The 23492-nt window shown below is 42.7% G+C and overlaps 1 protein-coding gene and 1 long non-coding RNA gene across 2 annotated transcripts in view; one reads left to right on the forward strand and one right to left on the reverse strand.

Annotated features, from left to right (window-relative positions):
• The window catches only part of pax3b (paired box 3b), a 103399-nt gene that overhangs the window by 45744 nt on the left and 34163 nt on the right, over window positions 1-23492 (forward strand). The window contains exon 6 of the mRNA XM_063044915.1: window positions 20830-20995. Coding sequence (XP_062900985.1) covers window positions 20830-20995 — 166 coding nt within the window. The remainder of the gene's footprint in view (window positions 1-20829; window positions 20996-23492) is intronic.
• Window positions 1-23492, reverse strand: part of LOC134344810 (uncharacterized) — a 101347-nt gene that overhangs the window by 16493 nt on the left and 61362 nt on the right. The window lies entirely within an intron of this gene.

The following is a 23492-nucleotide window of genomic DNA, read 5'->3' on the forward strand; positions in this document are numbered from 1 at the left end:
TTGTTAAATTCAATTTTGATTCTGATATGTAGTGTGCCAAGTCAGAAGCTGAGTAGTTAGTCCCTAAGTTTATAGTGAGGTTTGGCCGGCTGGTGGCGCAGTGGCATCAACGCTGGACTTTGGAGTGAAGGCTCCCGAGTTCGAATCCAGCGGGCTCCCTTGCATGCTTTCCATCTGTGCTGGGTTGAGCGTCGAGCTAGCAACTCAGCCTCATAAAAATAGGAAAGCCTGCTAAAATAAACGCCGTCATGACGGTGTCCCGATGACTCCATTCGGAGTTAAGGGCTTTCTTCTTCTTCTTATAATAATAAGGTTGTTTGGAACACTGTTAGGAGGACAACAACTGTTTTAGAGTGAAAGAAAGTGAGGGAGAGAGGGAGAGAGAGAGAGTGACCTGGAGCAGTGGTTCTCAACCCTTTTCTGCTTGTGGCCCACTTGTGACTTTCATTTACTGCTGTGGCCCCATCACTCCATAGTCTCTGCTGGTAAAAATGTTTTGGTCAACTGCACTACTTATTCTATAAAACAGTCAATATTAAAGGTACATGTACTATCGAAGTATACATGCAATGTACAGCCCTGAGATTCATCTTCCCACAGACAGTCATGAAACCAAGAAAAACATTCAAAGAAAAACATCAAACCACAAAGTCATCGAAACAGCCCATGAGTGCTCAGTTCAGTCTAGTGCTGTGTCATTCATTGACTGAAGGTCACAGAGCCAGCCCACCTCAATCAAAACCACACAAAATAGCAACAAAAAAGGAGCAACCAGAAACCAGAAACATCTCATAACATGAACTACAGAGTCCAATCCACAAAGTGCTTTGTTTAAACCTTGCCCAAGACCCAAGGCTCTGGCACCATCCTCCGGCAGCATCAAGCAAGAGGGAGGGAGAGGGACCCGTCAAATGTAGTCACCTTTCTTTCGGAGCAGTGAGTGAGAGCGAAAGAGGTTGACTAGTCACATGTGAGCACCTTCCTCCAACAGCAGTGAGCGGGAGGGAGAGATGGACCAGTCAAACACAGACAGATGGCGTTGAGCACCCACTTCCCTTCCACTCTCATCCTCATTGATTTCAATCTTCCTCAACATATTAATCAGCGAGATGGGCGAGAAATGGAATCAATCATTGATTCACACACAGTCTCCAGGCTGCACACTTCACTTGAAACATCACAGAAGATCCTTGGAGACAGCAAAGCGCCAGGTTGCTCAATTGGTCCGAAAATGCAACATCAAAATGTAGATTAGAGGTCGCCAAACTTTTTAAGCCCAAGATCCCCTACCTCGGCCTTAGTGAAAGGGAAGATCTACCCACTAAATCGTTTAGAGAAAAAACAACTCAGATTGTACTTCCAATTTGAGGCCTTTTATTTGGGCTCATCGTATTTGAATTACATAAAATGCTTTTGTCAAACTTTCAAATTAATTCAACCAAGAAAACACTGTAACTAGCATATCAAACAAGCCATAGGTGTCTTTCTTTAAGAATATTACAATACTTCATACCTTTTGTAGTAACTTCTACTTTGAAAAAGGATCACTCGACAACTTCATGTCCAAAGAAACAACTTTATCTGGGACAGCAAAACCAATGCGGCGGAGGGGCTTATACACACATGCGTAGAAAAGACAGGAAGTAAAACGCCACAACCCCGGAAACAACCTCTGTTTACAAACAGCTTTCCGTAGCGGGAGTACTGCTATATTACCATTATCCTAATTGGTATTAACTTATCTTTATAATGCTCACATTACAACACTTCGCCCCCTTTAAATTCCAACATTCCCCAAATGTAAAAGAACTGGGAAACAAAAAACAGTGGTGTCATTACCTTGCGTAACTCTGAAACTTATACTAGTGTCTCAGTAACAGTTTACCAATACAAAACACCTGAAAAACGTGGCAGAATCAACATTCAGTCTAACGAAGGAAACTGTCTATTCAAATATTCAGTCTGTCAGGATGTCAGGAGGTTTGCGAGGGCGCTGTGCTGCATCAGATAAAAATTATGAAATCTAAGTACAGGAGCTGTCTCACTGACAGACACCTCACAGACTGTCTCAAACTGGCTGTCTGTAGTTATGAACCAAATTTCAGGGAAATAGCAGAAAGTATTCAGCCCCAGTCATCACACTGAGTGCAACAGTCAATTTTTATTCATTTATTTTTCGTGTTGAAATAAAATGAAATAATGAAACATGGAATTAAAGGTGTTGTAATGTGAGCATTATAAAAATAAGTAATACTAATTATGAACGCAAACACGAGGAATTCTGCAGGTGCCGGAAATTCAAGCAACACACATCAAGGTTGCTGGTGAATGCAGCAGGCCAGGCAGCATCTCTAGGAAGAGGTACAGTCGACGTTTTGGGTCGAGACCCTTCGTCAGGACTAACTGAAAGAAGAGTAAGTAAGAGATTTGAAAGTGGGAGGGGGAGGGGGAGATCCAAAATGATAGGAGAAGACAGGAGGGGGAGGGATGGAGCCAAGAGCTGGACAGGAGATTGGCAAAAGGGATATGAGAGGATCATGGGACAGGAGGCCCAGGGAGAAAGAAAAGGGGGAGGGGGGAGAAACCCAGAAGATGGGCAAAGGGTATAGTGAGAGGGACAGAGGGAGAAAAAGGAGAGAGAGAAAAAGAATGTGTGTATATAAATAAATAATGGATGGGGTACGAGGGGGACATGGGGCATCAGCGGAAGTTTGAGAAGTCAGTGTTCATGGCATCAGGTTGGAGGCTACCCAGACGGAATATAAGGTGTTGTTCCTCCAACCTGAGTGTGGTTTCATGTTTACAGTAGAGGAGGCCGTAGATAGACATATCAGAATGGGAATGGGACATGGAATTAGAATGTGTGGCCACTGGGAGATCCTGCTTTCTCTGGTGGAGAGACACAATCTCCCAGTCTACGTCGGGTCTCGCCGAAGGCCACATAGAAGGCCACATAGAAGGCCACATCGGGAGCATCAGACGCAGTATATCACCCCTGCCGACTCACAGGTGAAGTGTCACCTCACCTGGAAGGACTATCTGGGGCCCTGAATGGTGGTAAAGGAGGATGTATAAGGGCATGTGTAGCACTTGTCACCCCCTCGTGCCCCATCCGTTATTTATTTATATACACACATTCTTTTTCTCTCTCTCCTTTTTCTCCCTCTGTCCCTCTCACTATACCCCTTGCCCATCCTCTGGACTCCCCCCGCCCCCTTTCCTTTCTCCCCGGGCCTCCTGTCCCATGATCCTCTCATATCCCTTTTGCCAATCATCTGTCCAGCTCTTGGCTCCATCCCTCCCCCTCCTGTCTTCTCCTATTATTTCAGATCTCCCCCTCCCCCTCCCACTTTCAAATCTCTTACTAACTGTTCCTTCAGTTAGTCCTGACGAAGGGTCTCGGCCTGAAATGTCGACTGTACCTCTTCCTAGAGATGCTGCCTGGCCTGCTGCATTCACCGAATACTAATTATGATAGTATTTCTGGGTTGCGGGGTTTTACTTCTGGTCTTTTCTACCGTGGTGCATGGTGGGGGAGCTACACACATGCGCACTGGGCAGAAAGAACAGAACCAAAACCCCGCAACCCGGAAGCAATCTCTCTTTACAAACAGCTTTCAGTAGCAGAAGTACTGCTATATTACCATTATCCTAATTAGTATCACTTATTTTTATAATGCTCACATTACAACAGTATTTGTGTATTTTTTTTCATATGTTTTGGGATCTACTGGGAAAGTCTCAAAGATTGACTGGTCAATCGTGATCGACTGGTTGGCGACCACTAATGTAGATCATAGGTTCCAATAGTAGCAGAATCATATTTGAAAGAAGAAGTGAAAGATGTAGTTAGTTGCATGAATTGTCTGTAGGATGTTGCCTTTGGCTGCGTTATTTGCTGGCACCTTTGTCTTCCAGTCATATTTATGTTTTAACAAGTTAAAGCTGTTATTATATTTTAAATATAATGTTACAGGTCTATATGAAAAATAAAAATATTTCAAAGCTCTGAATAGAATACTTTATTTCTAATATATATAATATTCCAACCAGCAATGAAAAAACACTTAATATTGTTATTTTGGGTATTTAGTGAGATACTTGCAATGGATGCAAACTAGCATGTTATTCATGATCTGATTGCAACTTAGTTAAAGATAATTGAAGACCTCCTCTTTTCACAACATCAAGACAGTTACGAGCTTTTGATAGCAGGTGAAGAACTTGACTAAAATCATATTCAACCAGATAAGAGGTGCTTTCATTTGAAAGTGTTATCATACAAATTATACACAGTGGCATTCTTTTGTCCTGTGGGGATGGAATGAAACCATGGACAAGGTCATCAATGGAATATTACTGACATCTTTTTCTTTGCCGCAGTAGCCATGGATAATAAGATATAAAAAGGGAAAAACTAAATATATATATATATATATATATGAGTGTGTGTGTGTGTGTGTGTGTGTGTGTGTGTGTGTGTCTAACGCACACATACACTATTTATATAATAAACAATAACAACAATACAATTGTGTGAGAAGGCTGCATAGAGTATTAATAATCATCGAAGAATCACCCAGTAGCACTTGCATCAACAGTGATCAAGTGCTTTGAGATGTTGGTGATGAAGCATGTCAAGTCCTGCCTAAGAAGTGACTTGGATCCACTCTAATTTGCCTACCGGAGCAACAGGTACACAGCAGATGCTATCTTGTTGACTCTTCACTCAAAACTGGAACATCTGGACAGCAAAGATGTGCATCAGTGTGTTCTTTCGTGGCTACAGCTCAGCATTAAGTACCATCATCCCCTCAAAAATAATTAAAAAGCTTCAAGACCTTGGCCTAATAACTCCTTGTGCCATTGGATCCTCAATTTCCTCACTTGCAGACTCCAGTCAGTTTGGGATTTGCAACATCTTCTCCACAATCTCCATCAGCGCAGGCTGTGAACTTAGGCCCCTGCTCTACTTGCTTTACACTAATGACTGTGGCTAAGCACAGGCCCAATGTCATATCCAAGTTTGCTGATGATATCACTGTCATGGGTGAAATCAAAGATGGTGATGAATCACCATCTAGGAGGGAGATAAAAAATTTGGCTGAGAGGTCCCATAGCAACAATCCCTTACTCAGTGTCAACAAGACCAAAGAACTGATTATTGACTGTAGGAGAAGGAAACCAGAGGTTCATGAGCCAGATCTTATCGGAAGATCAGAGGTGGAGAGGGTCAGCAACTTTAAATGCCTCGGTGTTATTATTTTGGGGGGCCTGTCCTGGGCCCAGCACTTAAGTGCAGTTAATAAGAAAGCACAGCAGTACCATGACTTCCTTAGGAGTTTGCAGAAGTTGGTTTAACATCAAAAACTTTGACAAATTTCTGTAGGTGTACGTGTAACTGGCTGAATCACAGCCTGGTATGGAAACACCTTTACACTTGAATGGAAAATCCTACAAAAATCAGTGGATATGGCCTATTCCACCCCAATGTTGAGCACATCCTCAAGAGGCATTGTTGCAGGAAAGCAGCACCCATCACCAAGGACCTTATAGGATCAGAAGGTGCAGAGTCCTTATGGGTTGAGCTAAGAAATTGCAGGGGTAAAAGGACCCTGATGGCAGTTATTTATAGGCGTCCAAACAGCTGCAGTGATGTGGACGACAAATTACAACAGAAAATAGAAAAGGCTTGTCAGAAAGGAAGTGTTATGATAATTGTGGGGAACATGCGAGTGGATTGGGAAAATCAGGTCGGCACTGGATCTCAAGAGAGAGAATTTGTAGAATGTCTGCAAGATGGCTTTTTAGAACAGCTTGTTGTTGAGCCCACTAGGGGATCGGCTGTACTGGATTGGGTATTGTGTAATGAACTGGATGTGATTAGAGAGATTGAAGTGAAGGAACCCTTAGGAGGCAGTGATCATAACATGACTGAGTTCACTGTGAAATTTGAAAAAGAGAAGCTGAAATCTGATGTGTTGTTATTTCAGTGGAGTAAAGGAAATTATAGTGGCATGAGAGAGGAATTGGCCAAAGTTGACTGGAAAGGGACACTGGCGGGAAGGACAGCAGAGCAGCAGTGGCTGGAGTTTATGTGAGAAGTGAGGAAGGTGCAAGACAGGTATATTCCAAAAAAGAAGAAATTTTTGAATGGAAAAAGGATGCAACTGTGGTTGACAAGAGAAGTCAAAGCCCACGTTAAAGCAAAGGAGAGGGCATACAAGGAAGCAAAAATTAGTGGGAAGACAGAGGATTGAGAAGTTTTCAAAAGCTTACAAAAGGAAACTAAGAAGGTCATTAAGAGGGAAAAGATTAACTATGAAAGGAAGCTAGCAAATAATATCAAAGAGGATACTAAAGGCTTTTTCAAGTATATAAAGAGTAAAAGACAGGTGAGAGTAGATATAGGACCAATAGAAAATGATGCTGGAGAAATTGTAATGGGAGATGAGGAGATGGTGGAGGAACTGAATCAGTATTTGCATCAGTCTTCACTGAGGAAGACATCAGCAGTATACCGGACACTCAAGTGAGGCAGGGAAGAGAAGTGTGCACAGTCACAATTACGACAGAGAAAGTACTCAGGAAGCTGAATAGTCTAAGGGTAGATAAATCTCCCGGACCAGATGGAATGCAACCTCGTGTTCTGAAGGCAGTAGCTGTGGAGATTGTGGAGGCATTAGCGATGATCTTTCAAAAGTCGATAGATTCTGGCATGGTTCCGGAGGATTGGAAGGTTGCAAATGTCACACCGCTATTTAAGAAGGGGGCAAGGAAGCAAAAAGGAAATTATAGACCTGTTAGCTTGACGTTGGTGGTTGGGAAGTTGTTGGAGTCGATTGTCAAGGATGAGGTTACAGAGCACCTGGAGGCATATGACAAGATAGGCAGAACTCAGCATGGATTCCTTAAAGGAAAATCCTGCCTGACAAACCTATTACAATTTTTTGAGGAAATTACAAGTAGGCTAGACAAGGGAGATGCAGTGGATGTTGTATATTAGGATTTTCAGAAGGCCATTGACAAGATGCCACACATGAGGCTACTTAACAAGATAAGAGCCCATGGAATTAAGGGAAAGTTACATACGTGGATAGAGCATTGGCTGATTGGCAGGAAACAGAGAGTAGGAATAAAGGGATCCTGTTTTGGTTGTCTGCTGGTTACCAGTGATGTTCCATAGGGGTCTGTGTTGGGGCCGCTTCTTTTTACATTGTACATCAACGATTTGGATTATGGAATAGATAGCTAAGTTTGCTGACGATACAAAGATAGGTGGAGGGGCCGGTAGTGCTGAGGAAACAGAGAGTCTGCAGAGAGACTTGGATAGATTGGAAGAATGGGCAAAGAAGTGGCAAATGAAATACAATGTTGGAAAGTGTATGGTTATGCACTTTGGCGGAAGAAATAAACGGGCAGACTATTATTTAAATGGGGAAAGAATTCAAAGTTCTGAGATGCAATGGGACTTGGGAGTCCTCGTACAGGATACCCTTAAGGTTAACCTCCAGGTTGAGTCGGTGATGAAGAAGGCGAATGCAATGTTGGCATTTATTTCTAGAGGAATAGAGTATAGGAGCAGGGATATGATGTTGAGGCTCTATAAGGCGCTGGTGAGACCTCACTTGGAGTACTGTGGGCAGTTTTGGTCTCCTTATTTAAGAAAGGATGTGCTGACGTTGGAGAGGGTACAGAGAAGATTCACTAGAATGATTCCGGGAATGGGAGGGTTAACATATGAGGAACGTTTGTCCGCTCTTGGACTGTATGCCTTGGAGTTTAGAAGAATGAGGGGAGACCTCAAAGAAACATTTCGAATGTTGAAAGGCATGGACAGAGTGGATGTGGCAAAGTTGTTTCCCATCATGGGGGAGTCTAGTACGAGAGGGCATGACTTAAGGATTGAAGGGTGCCCATTCAGAACAGAAACGTGAAGAAAATTTTTTAGACAGAGGGTGGTGAATCTATGGAATTTGTTGCCACGGGCAGCAGTGGAAGCCAAGTCATTGGGTGTATTTAAGGCAGAGATTGATAGTTAACTGAGTAGCCAGGGCATCAAATGTTATGGTGAGAGACGGGGGAGTGGGACTAAATGCGAGAATGGATCAGCTCATGATAAAATGGCGGAGCAGACTCGATGGGCCGAATGGCCAACTTCTGCTCCTTTGTCGTATGGTCTTATAGAAACATAGAAACATAGAAAATAGGTGCAGGAGTAGGCCATTCGGCCCTTCGAGCCTGCACCGCCATTTTTTATGATCATGGCTGATCATCCAACTCAGAACCCCGCCCCAGCCTTCCCTCCATACCCCCTGACCCCCATAGCCACAAGGGCCATATCTAACTCCCTCTTAAATATAGCCAATGAACTGGCCTCAACAGTTTCCTGTGGCAGAGAATCCCACAGATTCACCACTCTCTGTGTGAAGAAGTTTTTCCTAATCTCGGTCCTAAAAGGCTTCCCCTCTATCCTCAAACTGTGACCCCTCGTTCTGGACTTCCCCAACATCGGGAACAATCTTCCTGCATCTAGCCTGTCCAATCCCTTTAGGATCTTATACGTTTCAATCAGATCCCCCCTCAATCTTCTAAATTCCAACGAGTACAAGCCCAATTCATCCAGTCTTTCTTCATATGAAAGTCCCGCCATCCCAGGAATCAATCTGGTGAACCTTCTTTGTACTCCCTCTATGGCAAAGATGTCTTTCCTCAGATTAGGGGACCAAAACTGCACACAATACTCCAGGTGTGGTCTCACCAAGGCCTTGTACAACTGCAGTAGTACGTCCCTGCTCCTGTACTCGAATCCTCTCACTATAAATGCCAGCATACCATTCGCCTTTTTCACCGCCTGCTGTACCTGCATGCCCACTTTCAATGACTGGTGTATAATGACACCCAGGTCTCGTTGCACCTCCCCTTTTCCTAATCGGCCACCATTCAGATAATAATCTGTTTTCCTATTTTTGCCACCAAAGTGGATAACTTCACATTTAACCACATTAAATTGCATCTGCCATGAATTTGCCCACTCACCCAACCTATCCAAGTCACCCTGCATCCTCTTGGCATCCTCCTCACTGCTAACACTGCCACCCAGCTTCGTGTCATCCGCAAACTTGGAGATGCTGCATTTAATTCCCTCATCCAAGTCATTAATATATATTGTAAACAACTGGGGTCCCAGCACTGAGCCTTGCGGTACCCCACTATGGACCTCAATCAGCCAGGGCATGCTCTCTTCTCATTGCTGCCATTAGAAAGAAGGTACAGGCGCTTCAGGACTCTCACCACCAGGTTCAGGAACAGTTATTACCCCTCAACCATCAGGCTCTTGAACCAAAGGGGATAACTTCATTTAACTTCACTTGCCCCATAATTGAAATGTTTCCACAACCTATGGATTCACTCATGTTCTCAATATTTATAGATTATTTATTTAATTATTATTTCTTTTCTTTTTTTTGCACAGTGTGTTATCTTTCACACAATGGTTCAACACCCAATCACAAACGAGAGAAAATCTGCAGATGCTGGAAATCCAAGGAACACTCACAAAATGCTGGAGGAACTCAGCAGGCCAGGCAGCATCTAGGAAAAGAATACAGTCGACGTTTTGGGCCAAAACTCTTCAGCAGGACTGTACTCTTTTCCTAGATGCTGCCTGGCCTGCTGAGCTCCTCCAGCATTTTGTGTGTGTTGGTTGAATGCCCGACTTGGTGCGGTTTTTCATTTATTCTATTATGGCTATTATTTTATTGTGGATTTATTGAGTATGCCTACAAAAGAATGAATCTCAGGGTTGTATATGGCAGGAGTCCCCAACTTTTTTTGCACTGTGTGTCATAAGGTGGTGGCTAGGAACGGACCCAAGTGCAAGACACAGACACTGAAGTACTAGGGACAGGACTAGGATACAGGGCGATGGCAAGGACATGGACAGGAAAACCAGGAACCTGGAACAGGACTGAATAAGAGAGCTAGGAGCCTGGGCTTGGACTCCGAGCCAGAGACTGGACAAGGACATAGAACCTGGGTCTTGCCTCTGGCTTGGACCCCAGAACTAGGCAAGGATGAGGCTTGGCAGGCAGGATGAGGCTGGAGTCTTCAGGCTAGAAGCTAGAGGCTAGAGACTTGGCTTGGCTAGGCAAGAGGCTGGAGGCTTGAGGCTAGAGTCTTGGCTTGGCTTGGCAAGAGGCTAGAGGCTCAAGACTAGAGACTTGGCTTGGCTTGGCAAGAGGCTAGAGGCTCAAGACTAGAGACTTGGCTTGGCTTGGCAAGAGGCTAGGGGCTCGAGGCTAGAGACTTGGCTTGGCTTGGCAAGAGGCTAGAGGCTCGAGGCTAGAGACTTGGCTTGGCTTGGCTAGAGGCTCGAGGCTGGAAGCTGGAGGCTGGAGGGGAGGCGAGACTGGAGGGGAGGCGAGGCTGGAGGGGAGGCGAGGCTGGTGGCTGGAGGCGAGGCTGGTGGTGAGGCGAGGCTGGAGGTTGGATGCTGGAGACACGAGACTTGAGGTGAGGCTTGGCTCGGTTCCTCCTGGGCAGGGCGCAGATCACCACCCAACAGAGGCAAGGGACAGGAAGGGACAGTACCAACCCCAGGTAACGGCAAGACGGCCTGGCGTACCTGGGCAGAGGCAAGGGACAGGAAGGGACAGAACCAACCCCAGGTAACGGCAAGATGGCCTGGCTTACCTGGGCGGAGGCAAGGGACGGGAAAGGAGCTAGGTACAAGGTAGCTCCAGGACCAGACAGCAAGACAAGGCAAGGCTACTGGCAAAAGTGAGGCAAGACGAGAACTTCAGGTGAGGCGACAGTTACCGGCAAGACAAGGCAGGGCTTCTGGCAAAGCAAGGCGAGACAGAGCTTCAGGTGAAGCGAATGTTACCGGCAAGACAAGGCAGGGCTTCAGGCGAGGAAACAGAAGGCAGGGGAAGGGATACAAGGAGTAAGCACAAGAACAATCCAGAGGCCACGCCCTGGTCTCTGGAGGTATTTATGCAGCCAACCCCTGCGAGCATCAGCTGACTCAATTAGAGCTCAACAAGACAGAAGCAGGGTAGATAGGAAAACCTGGAGCAAGGGTTGGTGGACTGGACCGTGAACTAGAAAATAGACTTAACGGACTGGACTATTACAGTACCCCCCACCCCCCCGCAAGGGAGCCTCCGGGCGACCAAACAGGGTATCCAGACTATGGACGACCCAGGCGGGTGGGAGGGTATGTAACAGAAAGGAACCCCGGGTGGCAAGAGGAAAACGACAGTGTCTCTGTCGCTGGGTCCATGGTTGGCTGGATCGTTCTGTCATAAGGTGGTGGCTAGGAATGGACCCAAGTGCAAGACACAGACACTGAAGTACTAGGGATAGGACTAGGATACAGGGCGATTGCAAGGACATGGACAGGAAAACCAGGAACCTGGAACAGGACTGAACAAGAGAGCTAGGAGCCCGGGCTTGGACTCCGAGCCAGAGACTGGACAAGGACCCAGAACCTGGGTCTTGCCTCTGGCTCGGACCCCAGAACTAGGCAAGGACGAGGCTGGAGTCTTCAGGCTAGAAGCTAGAGGCTAGAGACTTGGCTTGGCAAGAGGCTAGAGGCTAGAGACTTGTCTTGGCTTGGCAAGAAGCTAGAGGCTCGAGGCTAGAGACTTGTCTTGGCTTGGCAAGAGGCTAGAGGCTCGAGGCTAGAGACTTGTCTTGGCTTGGCAAGAGGCTAGAGGCTCGAGACTAGAGACTTGGCTTGGCTTGGCAGGAGGCTGGAGACTTGAGGCGAGGCGAGGCAGGAGGCTGGAGACGAGGCGAGGCTGGAGACTGGAGACGAGGTGAGGCTGGAGGCTGGAGGATGGAGACTTGAGGTGAGGCTGGAGGCTGGAGGCAAAGCAAGGCAAGACGAGAACTTCAGGTGAGGTGAGAGTTACCGGCAAGACAAGGCAGGGGACGCGATACAAGGAGTAAGGACATGAACAATCCAGAGGCCACGCCCTGGTCTCTGGAGGTATTTATGCAGCCAGCCCCAACAAGCATCAGCTGACTCAATTAGAGCTCAACAAGACAGAAACAGGGTAGATAGGAAAACCTGGAGCAAGGGTCGATGGACCGGACCATGATCTGGAATATGGACTTCACGGACCAGACTATAACACTGTGGACCGCTTTAATATTGACAATATTTTGTGGACCGGCTGACCGGTGGAGGGGCAGGGGTGGTTGTTCAAGTAGGGTTAAACTCATCTCAACATGTCTTTTACAGTTAGGGTTGCCAACTTTCTCACTCCCAAATAAGGGACGGAAGTAGCAGTCAAATCCCGGGACACTTGTGTTTACCGTAGGAAAGACTACCATGACCATGAAGCCATGTGCGGGCACCTGTGTGCGCATGCGTGACATGCACATGTGCATACGTGCCGATTTTTTCCCCACAAATCGGTTTTGGCTTAATCATCCCGACTATACTGTACATACATTATTTCTACTTTACATAGGCTGTGTATTTATCATATCATTCCTGCTTTTACTATATGTTAGTGTGATTTTTGGTTTTATGTGTTATTTGGTATGAATTGTTATTTTTTGGGTCTGGGAACGCTCAAAAATTTTTCCCACATAAATTAATGGTAATTGCTTCTGCGCTTTATGCCATTTTGGCACGAAAGGTTTCATAGGAATGCTCTACCTTAGCGGAGGAAATACGGGGCAAGGGCTGTCCCGTATGGAACAAACCAATTTAGCCCAATATACAGGATGTCCGGGCAAATACGGGACAGTTGGCAACCCTATGTTCAAGTTCAACAGTGCGTGACAGGGAATGAAGAAAGGTGCAGATGACTCATACCGTTTTCCTCGCGGCCCGGTACCGGTCCGTGGCCCGGTGGTTGGGGACCACTGGTATTTGGTGACACATATCTATACTTCAATAATAAATTTACTTTGAACTTTGAATTATAATATGTATAATCTCGAGTGAAAATGTATCAGTATTGAATATACATGTAAACATAAAACTAGCCTTTTAGGCAGTGTTTTTTAAAAATAATTTTTTCAGCAAATTTAAAAAAAATGCTATTATATATGTAACTTCTATATGGCAATAAAGAGTGTGTACTCACATAGAAAAGAGAATTGAACTTTCTTTCAAAATATGATAAACATCAAGGATTTAATGTAAGTTGTGGTGGTAGATAGTGATGCAGTGGTGGAAGAAGTGCTCTTGCCTCTTGGCAGTTTAGCCATTTCTGGCAGCTGAGCCCACTGCAGCAACTGCAGCCTTCATGTCATGTTTTATAAGTATTATAACACACACATGGATAAGTAGAAGGCAAATGGAACCAGGCTCCTGCTGCATACCTGGCTCATTGGCCTTGCTGCAGCCAGCCCCACCTGATCAGCAGTTTGTCATTTGGGGGTTGGATGTGGAGCAGGGCTCAGCGGGCAGCCCTGCAGGGTGTGAATGATGACTTGTGTGTGGTCGAGCAGGAGCAGAGATAACGACTGACATGCCACACCACACCCCACACACAGGCAAAGCTGTTCTGTTGCTTCATTTTCCCCATTTGTTTCATTCAGGGTCCCAATTAAAATAATTACAGTAGTAAACTTACCATGGCCCATTCAGAAACTCCTGCGCCTCTCCAGTTTTTACTTGTGTCCCCTATGAAACCCGGCATGTCCCCCTGGGAGGGAGAACCACAGGCCTAAGGATCAGTGACAGACAACTGGAAGCTGAGGACTATCCTAGGAGACCAAATAAAGGCATTCTGCAGAACCGTCACTCAATCTGCTTTTGGCCTCACCATTGTAGAGAGGAACAGCAAAAGCAGCACACTTAAGCTCAATTTATACTTCTGCATCAAATGTACGCCATAGGGACGGCATAGCCGCGTACCCTACGCTGTACTCTACGCTGAACCCCAGGCCGTAGCCTAACGCGTACCTCTCCCAAAATGTAACTACGCGCTGCGGCGACGCAGACCACAACAACTGTGATTGGTCCACTTGGTAGCATTGCATTTCCTCCTAAATGCAGAAATGTTCAACTGCATTTCCGGTTGCTTCTTCTTCTCCGCCATTTCAGAACTGAGAGAGAAGAAACTCTTGTTGAACATTTATTAGATCCAACTCCAACATGATGTGCTCAGTTTCAATTGCCATTGTTTGAAGTACAGGAAGAAACTCAACACAGTGGCATAGAAACCCCTCCGCCAACTAGCGTTTTGACGGTGAATTGCAGAGCAACGTAGACACACCAACGCACAAGTGTAAATGCTCACACGGCGTAGGCCACTTGCGTCGGCTACAGTGTAAGCTACGGCGTAGCCTGTACGCACAAGTATAAATCAGCCTTAAATTGGAACCAAAACAGAAAATGTTAGAAGAACTCAGCATCAAGCAGCATTGGTGGAAAGAAAAAAAACACTTAATATATTAGGTCTGCAACCATTCATCAGAACCGAAATCCGGTATTCTCTATGTTTGTTTCAGATTTCTAGCATCTACAGCTTTTTTGATTTTTTCTTTAAACTAAACGGAATTGAAGTAAGTTGTTCATTTGGGAAGTAAAAAATGTGGATAGAGATGGCAGCCTTTTGATTCTTTTACTTTTATGCTTCTCAAAGATTTTAACTGTTTCCGAAATCTAGCATAACTTGTCAAAGTGTGTTATGCAGTGTCACAATGTGTGCTTGCAACCAAGGGTGGTCGGATGCCTTTGACCATTTGTTTTACTTTCTTCTGTGTAAAACTGTGGAATGAGTGAACGCTAGTCATTCCATTGTAGGGAGACATTTTTTTTTAAAGACTTGTTCTGCAACTCTCTGTATAGAATTATAATTGCATGGATAGTATTGTGCTTGTATGGGGCTGGGAGCATTTTAAAGGAACAACAAGAAGAATTGTGGAATATCTCATTGAAACCTATCAAATATTGAAAGGCCCTGATAGAGTAGATGTGGAGAGGAAGTTTCCTACAGTGGGAGAGTCTCCGACCAGAAGGCACAGCCTTAGGATAGAAGGGCGTTCCTTTAGGACAGAGATTAAGAGGAATTTCCTTAGCTGGAGCATGATGAATTTGTGGAATTCATTGCCAAAGATGGCAATGGAGGCCAAGTCATTGGGTATAGTTAAAGCAGAGTTTGATAGGTTCCTGATTAGTAAGAGCATCAAAGGTTCTTGGGAGAAGACAAGAGAATGGGGTCAAGAGGCATAATAAATCAGTACGATTGAATAGCAAAACAGACTCGATGGGTTGAGTGGCCTAATTATGCTCCTGCATCTTATGGTCTTATGGACCAGGAAGGCAGGCAATTACATTTTCCTATCCACTATAAGAATTTAGCCCTTGGGATAATTTCATTGCTGTTCTCTAGAAGGGAAGGACTTTGGTCTTTTTACTGATTTGTTTCTTTTGATCAGAATCACAATGTTCATGAACCCATGCTGCAGTTTTCAAGGTTCACTTGCACTGTGCAATTCATTCCAATGAACTAGTAGCAGCATATAGCTAAACTAGTTACCCAGGAAACGATTTCTGGAGGCCAGTGGCTGCTGAGCTCTTTTTGGGAGCATTTCAGAATTGGCTTATTATTGTCACATGCCATGATAATTTTGTGTGCCATCAATACAGATTATTTCAAGAGAAAATTAGTGGTGAAATAGAGAATATAGTGCAATAGTTGCAGTTACAGATATAACTTGGTTGAAAATATGTTAGGGTGGGTCAGTAAGTTTGCAGATGATACAATTGGTTTTGCAAATTGCATAGAAGATTTCCAAGGGATACAGTGGAATATACAGTAGATCTGTAGTAAATATGGACAGAGAAGTAGCAGATGGAGTTTAGTTTGGAAGAGTGTAAGGTGGTGCCCTTTGAAAGATCCAATCAAAAGGGAGAGTACACAGTTAATGGCAGGATCATTAACAATGTTGATGAATGAAGGATTTTGGGGCCCAGTTACATGGCTGTCTAAAAGTGGCTGCACAGGATGATGGGGTGGTAAAGAAGGCATATGGCATGCTGGCCTTCATTAGTCAACATATTGAGTTAAAAACCAGAAGTTATAGCTTTATAAACCTTTGGTTATGCCGTATTTAGAGTATTACATTCAAATCTGGTTGCCCCATTATAGGACAAATGTGAGGCTTTGGAGAGGGTGCAGAGGATGCTGCCTGGATGGAGGACACGTGCTTTGAGGAAAGATTGGACAAGCTAGGACTGATTTCTGCAGAGCAGCCGAGGTTGAGGGAGATTTGGCAGAAATTTATAAAATTACGCAAAATATAAGACCGCCTTAATCTCTTTCCCCAGATTGAAGAGTCTGGTACTAGAGTGCATGTACTTAAACTGGGAGGGGCAAAGTAGGAAGGAGGTGAGCAAAGCAAATGTTATACATGGAGAGTGGTGGGAATTTGCAATGTAATCCCTGGGGTGGTGATAGAAGCAGATATTATAGGAGCATTTAAGACACTCATAGAAAGGCACATGAATATATAAGGAAGGGAGGGATTTCATCAATGTGTGAAAATTAGGGATTAGATTAATTCAGAGTCATTAGTTTAATTAGTTTGGCACAACACCATGGACCAAAGGGCTTATACTGTCCTCTACTGTTAAGTGTTCTATGTTCCTTGGCCTTTCATCTATATTCTATATTCTCTCATCAATGGTTGATCTTCAGAATTAAAATCCACAATCTATATAATGCCCTTGTAGTAAAATGGGAATATTATTCATTAAATGTTAACACTGAGAAACATAACCTGCTGTTAAGGTAGGTGAGGAAAACTTGGTCAAAGTGGAATGAGAGGTGGGGACATAAAGGCAAGTATTGGTCTTTGGCAACTGAAAGAAATTTGAATGTGGCGGAGTCATGATTCCTGGGGACACTGAACAGGCCAGAAATGATAGAGCATAGGGATTCTCAGAGGACCGTCGGACGGGGAAGAGTTAAGGCCATAGCAGGATATGAAATGAAGAGCAAGAATTTTACAGTCATATTATTGCAAAGTTGGGATGACTGATAAACAAGAGTAGAAAATGGAATGTGGGCAGCAGAGTTTAGTATGGCCTAAAGTTTGTATAGGTATCCCCTGCTTTTCGAAAGTTTGCTTTACGTCACTTCGCTTTTACGAAAGACCTACATTAGTACCTGTTTTTGCTAACCAAAAGAAACCTGAAAAAATTTTTCGCCTTTACGAGAAAAGGTGAAAAGCGAAAATAGCGTTCAGCGTTTGTTTTGCAGCGAGCCGTTATAGAGGCAGCGCGCACCCCGAGCAGCGAGAGTGGCGCCGCCAAGCTCCTTCCCTGGGAACTACACTCAACATCTCGGCATCAAGCCGCCATAGCTCTGAACTGTGTCTGTGAGCATCTGTGCTTTATCTCGATTTATTTTGAGCATCTGTTAGCAAGATGTGTCCTGAGGTATCAGAAAAGCCTAAGAGAGCTCGTAAGGGTGTTACCCTTAGCGTAAAACTGCATGTAATTAAGTGTTTGGATTGTGGTGAACACTTGTTGTGTTTCTTTCACTTCCTGTTGTTTCGTTCGCATCCAAGCGGTTGGAATACCCAAGTGATTTTTTCTGAGTACATGAGTGGATACGTTAGTCCTTTTGTTGAAATTGATGCAGTTACTGATTGCATCAATTTTATCAATACTGATGCAATTGAAAGAGGAAAGGATACGAATCGAAACCGAACGCAATAGCGAACGGCCCAAAAGTGAAGTCGTCCAGGAACTGTATGTGAAGCACTTGCGTGAGATTTTTGCTACGATTGACAGTGCTGCAATAATTGTAGAAAAGTATAATTTTAATTTTGAAACGTAGGTTTAGGGCAGGTTCTCAACCTTCAACCTCTCAAATTTCCAGTGTGCTCGCTGTCTTCCCGATTCTGGTAAGTGAAACTGCACTGTACATACGTTATTTCTACTTTATATTGTCTGTGTATTTATCATATCATTCTTGCTTTTACTATAAGTTAGTGTTATTTTAGGTTTTATGTGTTACTTGGTCTGATCTGGTAGGTTATTTTTTGGGTCTGGGAACGCTCAAAATTTTTTCCCATATAAATTAATGGTAATTGTTTCTTCGCTTTATGCCATTTCGGCTTACGAAAGGTTTCATAGGAACACTCTACTTGCGGATAGCGGGGGAAACCTGTACATGCTAGATTAAGAGAGGCTGAGCAAGAGGGCATGGAATGATCAAGTCTAAAGGTAACAAAAGACACGTGCTGGCTCCAGCAATCGCTGAACACAGTGGTCTTTCTGCGGTACAACTCTATGATTGCTCAGTGATGTGGTGAGCTGAAAACCTTGTTCTTACGCACAACTGAGGCAAGGCTGGAAATTGATTTTATCGAGGAGTAGAAAGTAGGCGGTCTTAATGATGTGTTGTTAAATATGACACCAATGCTACAAATGTCTGTTTCAGTTACGATTGTGTTGCTAAAAGAGGGGCAGAATTGATTTGTAGGCAAGTCTGTGGCAAATACTGAATACCCTGGAACAGAATTTGCAATTGCCCTGGAAGTAATAATGCTTTCCATTGATCTTCAAGCAATTCCCTACAGGGACCTGGCAATTTCTGTGGCAAGAATTTTCCCTTTACCGATACTGCTTTGTGTCAGACATCAATTCAATCTGATCGTTGTTACCCAGAGACTGTGATACCATGAAGATGTTTGTTCAGCCAGATGCATGAAAGATTTCTTGGTCAGTAAAGGAGGAAGGAAAATACATAATTTTAAGCACTATAAAGTCTACTAAATAAAGAAAGGAAAATATATTGTGCATAAGACACGCAGAAATGTTATTAATAATCCTATTTTAAAATCACTTATATTCATCACAGAAAACTTCATTGCGCATATGTAACATATTTTCGGATCAGATAGCTTGGAAAGCAGTCTTTAAGTAGTACAACACAAGAACAGATCGTTCGGCGTATAATGTCTGCATAAACATAATACAAAATTAAACAAAAACTCTTCTGCCTGCATATGATCCATATCCCTCAATTCCCTGTATATACATGCACCTTTCAAAAAGTCTCTTAAACGCTCCTATTGTATCTGCTTCCATTACTACCCCTAGCAGCCCCATTTCAGTCACCTACACGCTCTTGTAGAAAAAAATTGCCTTCCACACCCCCTGTAAACTTTCTTCCTCTCATCTTAAAAGCATGTCCTCTATTATTTGACATTTGTGTCCTAGGATAAAGATTTTGACTATCTAGCCTGGTTAAGAGTGTATGTCAGCTTAAAATACATTTTACTAAGAACACAAGTTGTGATGCTCCAAAGCTGATTAGTTTACTCCAGTCCATTATGCCCACATAACAAATTGGCAACTTGCCGAATTATTGGAGAAATGCAGACAACAGTGTCATTATAACATTGTGTTTAAACATTTCTAAATGTATAGGAAGGAAAAGGAAGCCGATGTAAATAATTTAACAAGTCTAGTTATCTCTCTACAATGCAATACACTATGCTGCAATATCTTATACTGGGGTTATTTATCTAATATCACAGAACATTGCTGGAAAATAGCAAAGCAGCTGTGTGTTTATTTGTTATTTGCCTTCAATATAAGCACATTCTATGCCTGCATATCACTTTCGGAACTCAAGGAATGATCTAAGTGAAGTACAAGAACTAACACTTTCTAAGTACTTGCCCCTCAGAGCATGCAGAAGCCACATTAATGCAGCAGCTGGCACAGTGTAGCCTTAACCCTATGACTTCTTTGCATTCCTCACAGCTTCATCTGGTCTCATGAGGCCTATCATCTCTTATGTGGCTTGCTGTGATCTACTTCCCTGCTAAATTCCCCAGAACAACTAACATATGGATCTTTTACTAAACCCAGCATGAATGACAGATTTAAGTCAATCATTGACTTCTTCACGACAGTTCAGTGTTGCAAATTTAACGTTTCTCAGACAGTAGGGACATGGAATCTGCTAACTTTTATTGAGTTATTCCTAGCAATAAATTTTAACATTTTTAAATGACATTTATACTGCCATTCTTTGCTCCTTCTAAACCCATACACAACATCTGTATGTCAATAAAACACCAGTGACAGTTAACTGCTGATGAACTTCAACAGGTTTAATTCTGCATAACTATCTTATAGCCAAATAACAAATCAAACCATTATATTATTGTGGAAAACACATTACTCATAAAAGAGTATATTTGGACTGATTCAGAGTGTTTGGATTAACACTTGCACACAAACTAAAATTGCGTCAGTGTCTGATTACGGAAGATTTACTCAGATTTGTCATTCCAGATCCTAGTGAACTTGGAGTTTTGTCCAAACTTGCTATTTGATAAAAACACTAATTCATTTTAATGGTAGCTCAGACTGAAAATGACAAGGCTCAGATGGAATGCCAAAGGATGCCAACTTTGCAGAACTGCTTGACGAATACTAAAGTATAAAATGTTTACATATTAACATAAAAGCTTTAGTTGAATAGTCTACTGACAGGATAACAGTAAAAATCTTACAAGAAAGTTAATCCTTAAAAGATGTGTTTTTGAAATTTGTGTACAAAGTGACATGCTTGATTTGTCAGTGGATCATCTGTTAGTTTTCAATGGCTTTAAGTGAATGTAATTCCAAACATAAATGGCTTATTGTAATGTTTCGCTTCACAACAATTGGATCTTAAGATTACTATTTTTGTACCTGAATTTTGCATAATACTGTTCATTATTAATTAGTTTGAGTTTATAACATAGCTTAATTATGATAATAATTATAGCAAAAGTACTCCAATTCAATTAAAATTGTCCTGGCAGTGATCCTATTTAATTTATTAGGTTTGGTTCAGCAATCGCCGAGCTCGTTGGAGGAAACAAGCAGGAGCCAATCAACTACTGGCATTTAATCACTTGATTCCAGGTGGATTCCCGCCCACAGCAATGCCAGCACTGTCGCCATACCAACTATCTGATGCCAGTTATCCACCTACATCAATACCACAGGGTAAAGTAAATCTTTAATACCCATATTCTAACAAGGAATAATATCATCATAATTATTGAAAGCTTTTGTGCTTTAGAGTAAACCAAGGAGCTTTGAAATAAATTAAAAAAAAGTTGTTTAGAATTATTATCCATAAGTACTACAAAAAAAGTGAAATTATCAAGGAAGAAGTGAATGATTTGCTATTTTAGATGATTTTTTTTTCTGATGGCCTCTGTTACAATAGCTTGAGAGATCAAAGAGAATAAGGTATAAATTTAACTTTAGCAGTATCCCAAAAGGTATGATTAATAAGCAGCCAGCACTCTTGCTCCCAGTTGTCTTAGCTAGAATATCCAATCACTGGTATGTTTCCGAATCACCTTTGCTCATTGAGAAAAGTAAGAACTTCCCTCTTGTGGTTTCTCCATTCAGAATATATATTTAAAGACAAGGCTTGATCCCTAGGTGCCAGGTCTGTGTGGTGGCAAATTCTTCTTTAATGTAATGGGCAAAGCAAAAATTAAACTTCTGGCTCATTCTGGTCCAGCTAACTGTCTAATGTTTTGACATCTTAAAAAATAAGTCATGAAATGATTAAAACATTTAAATATACTCAAACAACTTAAGCATCTTAAATTATTGAATACTTTCCTCATTCCTCTGCAGCCAGTCCCTTCCATAAGACAAAGGAGCAACCACTAGGCTATTTGGCCCATCAACTCTGCTCTGATGCAATTCTGCATCACGGCTAATTTATTGTCCTTCTCAACCCCATACTTCTGCCTTCACCCCATTACCTTCGATGCTGTTAATAATCATGAGCTTAACACCTTTTGCCTTGAATATACACAATGACTTGGCCTTCACAGTCATCTGCGGCAATAAAGTCTGAAGTTTCACCACCTTCAGGCTAAAGAATTTCCTCTTCATCTCTGTTGTAAAGGGATATCCTCGTATCTGAGGCTGTGCCCTCTGGTCCTAGACTTCCCCACTATAGGAAACATCTTCTTCATGTCCACTCTATCTATGGTTCAGTGAGATCCTCCCCTCATTCTTTTAAATTCCAATGAGCACAAACTCAGAGCCTTCAAATGCTCCTCATACATTAACCTTTTCATTCTCAGGATCATTCTCATGATCCCCCTCTAGACTCTCTCAAATATCAACACATAATCTAATAATACTCTAATCTAATCTTTTCTTAGGTAAGGGGCCCAAAACTGCTCACAATTCTTCAAGAGCGGTCTGACCAAAGTGTCAACGTTACATCGTTGATTTTATATTCTAGTCTTAAAATGAATGTTAATGAACGCTATTTGCTTTCCTTACCACCAACTCAACCTGCTAGTTAACCCTTAACCTTTAGAGAATCTTGCATGAGGACTCTTGGGTTCCTTTGCACCTCTGATTTCTGAACTTGCTCGCTGTTTAGAAAATAGCTGACATCTATTTTCTAATAGATGGTTCCCTGTTTCCTCAACACTACCATAAAAATCAATGGTTGACTCTGGCTCAGGGTGATCACGTAGGTTTCATACCTGGGGGAGTTACTACATCCATACATTTGCTTGTTGCATGGGAAAAGGATTCAGACCATCTAACCTATCTGTACCTCATATAATTTTATTACATCGATCAGGTCACCTCTTAGTCTCCTTCACTCAAGGGAGAAGCCTAGTCTATCCCATAACTAATGTTTCCCAATCCAGGCAACATCTTGGGTCTGCACCAAATTTTATATTCTAAGCCCTGATGTTTGAGGCAAGCACACCATATGTTGTTTCCATCAGCCAAATGTGTTGCTGCTTTCATGGAAAAAATGTTTCTGAACATTCCTTAACACCCTACTATTTACTACTGTCTATACATTCTATTCCTATTTGCTGTCACATAGCGCAGCACCCCGCTCATGTTAATTTGTTAATTAACTTCTGTCTGCGAGTGCCCTGCTCACCTTTTCATCTGATATATTTGAGTCATGCATCCATTTTCCTGTAGCAACTAAGTCACCTTTTTTCCACTGTTTTAAATAGAACTGAATATCAAAAGAGATGTATCATAAGTGTCTAGCACAACAACTCCTTTAGACACTTTTACCCAAACCGGAAAGCCCCCCCCACTATAACATAAAGCTTCATCCAATGTGCATCCTTAACTCCTGTTGGAATGTGGTTGTTCTGGAAAATTACTGGAAAAAAAGTAATACACAATATTTTCTCTTAATTGTTAAATAACTATAACAGGCTGAATTATTGTTCTTAATTTGGTTTTGATGCCCATATAACACAAACTTTTCCATTTGTCTTGATCTTTTTGCCTACAAGGCTTCTCTGCATGATTCTTTAAAGCAGTTTGATGTTTCTGCTACAATCATTTCTTCCAGATGTTTCACGGAATTGAAAGATCCTTTAGTTATGATAAATAGCTATCAAGCCACTTTAGTGTGTACATGCAAGCATTCTTCAGTAAATGTGTTGGCACTAGACTATGGAACACTTCGCATTATGAGACCCAG

Source organism: Mobula hypostoma, chromosome 4 (assembly GCF_963921235.1).
Source record: "Mobula hypostoma chromosome 4, sMobHyp1.1, whole genome shotgun sequence".
NCBI classification, from domain to species: Eukaryota; Metazoa; Chordata; class Chondrichthyes; order Myliobatiformes; family Myliobatidae; genus Mobula; species Mobula hypostoma.